This window comes from Plasmopara halstedii, assembly GCF_900000015.1.
Source record: "Plasmopara halstedii genome assembly, contig: Scaffold_3109, whole genome shotgun sequence".
Classification (NCBI taxonomy): domain Eukaryota; phylum Oomycota; class Peronosporomycetes; order Peronosporales; family Peronosporaceae; genus Plasmopara; species Plasmopara halstedii.
Window position 1 is genome coordinate 626,215 of NW_020190012.1, and position 1,028 is coordinate 627,242.

Below are 1,028 nucleotides of genomic sequence, written 5' to 3' on the forward strand. Positions count from 1 at the left end.
TTTATTTATGGCAAAAGTTGGGGCATTTTTTTATTCTCCCTAATTAAATTATAGACATTATAAGCATTTCTGATGTTCTGCGACCGCATTAGTATGCTTTCCCGCTAGAAATCTTACTTGACTTTGTGGCTTCACACAAAAAATTGACTAAAGCATTAATTGTGACAAAACTATTACTTTCTTTGCATTGGCACAGCAATCTGTATACAGTGTTAATGCTAAGGTCGGAGCACAAGGGTAGCTTCGGCTCCTGCCGGGTATACATTTAGATTATGGTGGTTGCACCATCTTGCGACATCTATGTATAGTAACTAAAATATTGACACGCATTCAACTTAGCCACATAGGGAGTTTGAACAAACACCTTCTGGATGACTGCAAGCAATGCTATATCAACGTCAAATTATACAAACATGCCGTGTGTCATCAGCGCAGGGCAGATATAAGCTTGCTCTCCAGGTGCAGCGCAAACAGCAACTCTATCAGCGTCACACAAGGCTCAACGTCGAGAAGCACTTGTGCATATCCAGTGTAGCTGACTTCAAGACGTTGTCAATTGGAAACAACTACACTGACTGCAGATAACTGCGATTATAATCACTAAATATCAGAATGCATCAGAACGGTCGACCCGTTGCTATTTTCAGATAAACTCAAGAAAGCCATCCGCGATAAAGATATATTCGGCCGCATTGCTTGCCAAGTACTCGGTCTTCCTCTTACTAAATAACTCTTCAAGTTCTTCAGAGATGTAAGCAATCGAGAAAGGTGGAAGAATATTTCTCTATGATAAGCCAATCAGTGCTACCCAGTACAACGCGCCATAATATCAAGAAAGACCAGGGTACGTGTAACTTTGTTACAACAATTGTCATGCGATGATGGCATTTTCTAGACACTTTTCGTATGCTACCGAAACTTAGAGGATAGGATCTTGCGTAGAATGCTGGTAGTTATTGTTGGAGATGACCTCGCTCATCCTCCAGCTCATGACTTATCAGCCATGATTTAATTATCTGGTATCAGCG

General features: G+C 40.9%; 1 protein-coding gene across 1 annotated transcript; it reads right to left on the reverse strand.

Moving 5' to 3' along the window:
• Positions 1-643: 643 nt before the first annotated feature.
• PHALS_07448 (uncharacterized protein) lies at positions 644-875 on the reverse strand (the record flags this gene model as incomplete). Its single annotated transcript, XM_024720914.1, has 2 exons — positions 644-784; positions 849-875. The coding sequence occupies 2 exons, from the start codon at positions 873-875 to the stop codon at positions 644-646; spliced, it is 168 nt and encodes a 55-aa protein (XP_024586065.1).
• Between the last annotated feature and the right edge of the window lie 153 nt (positions 876-1,028).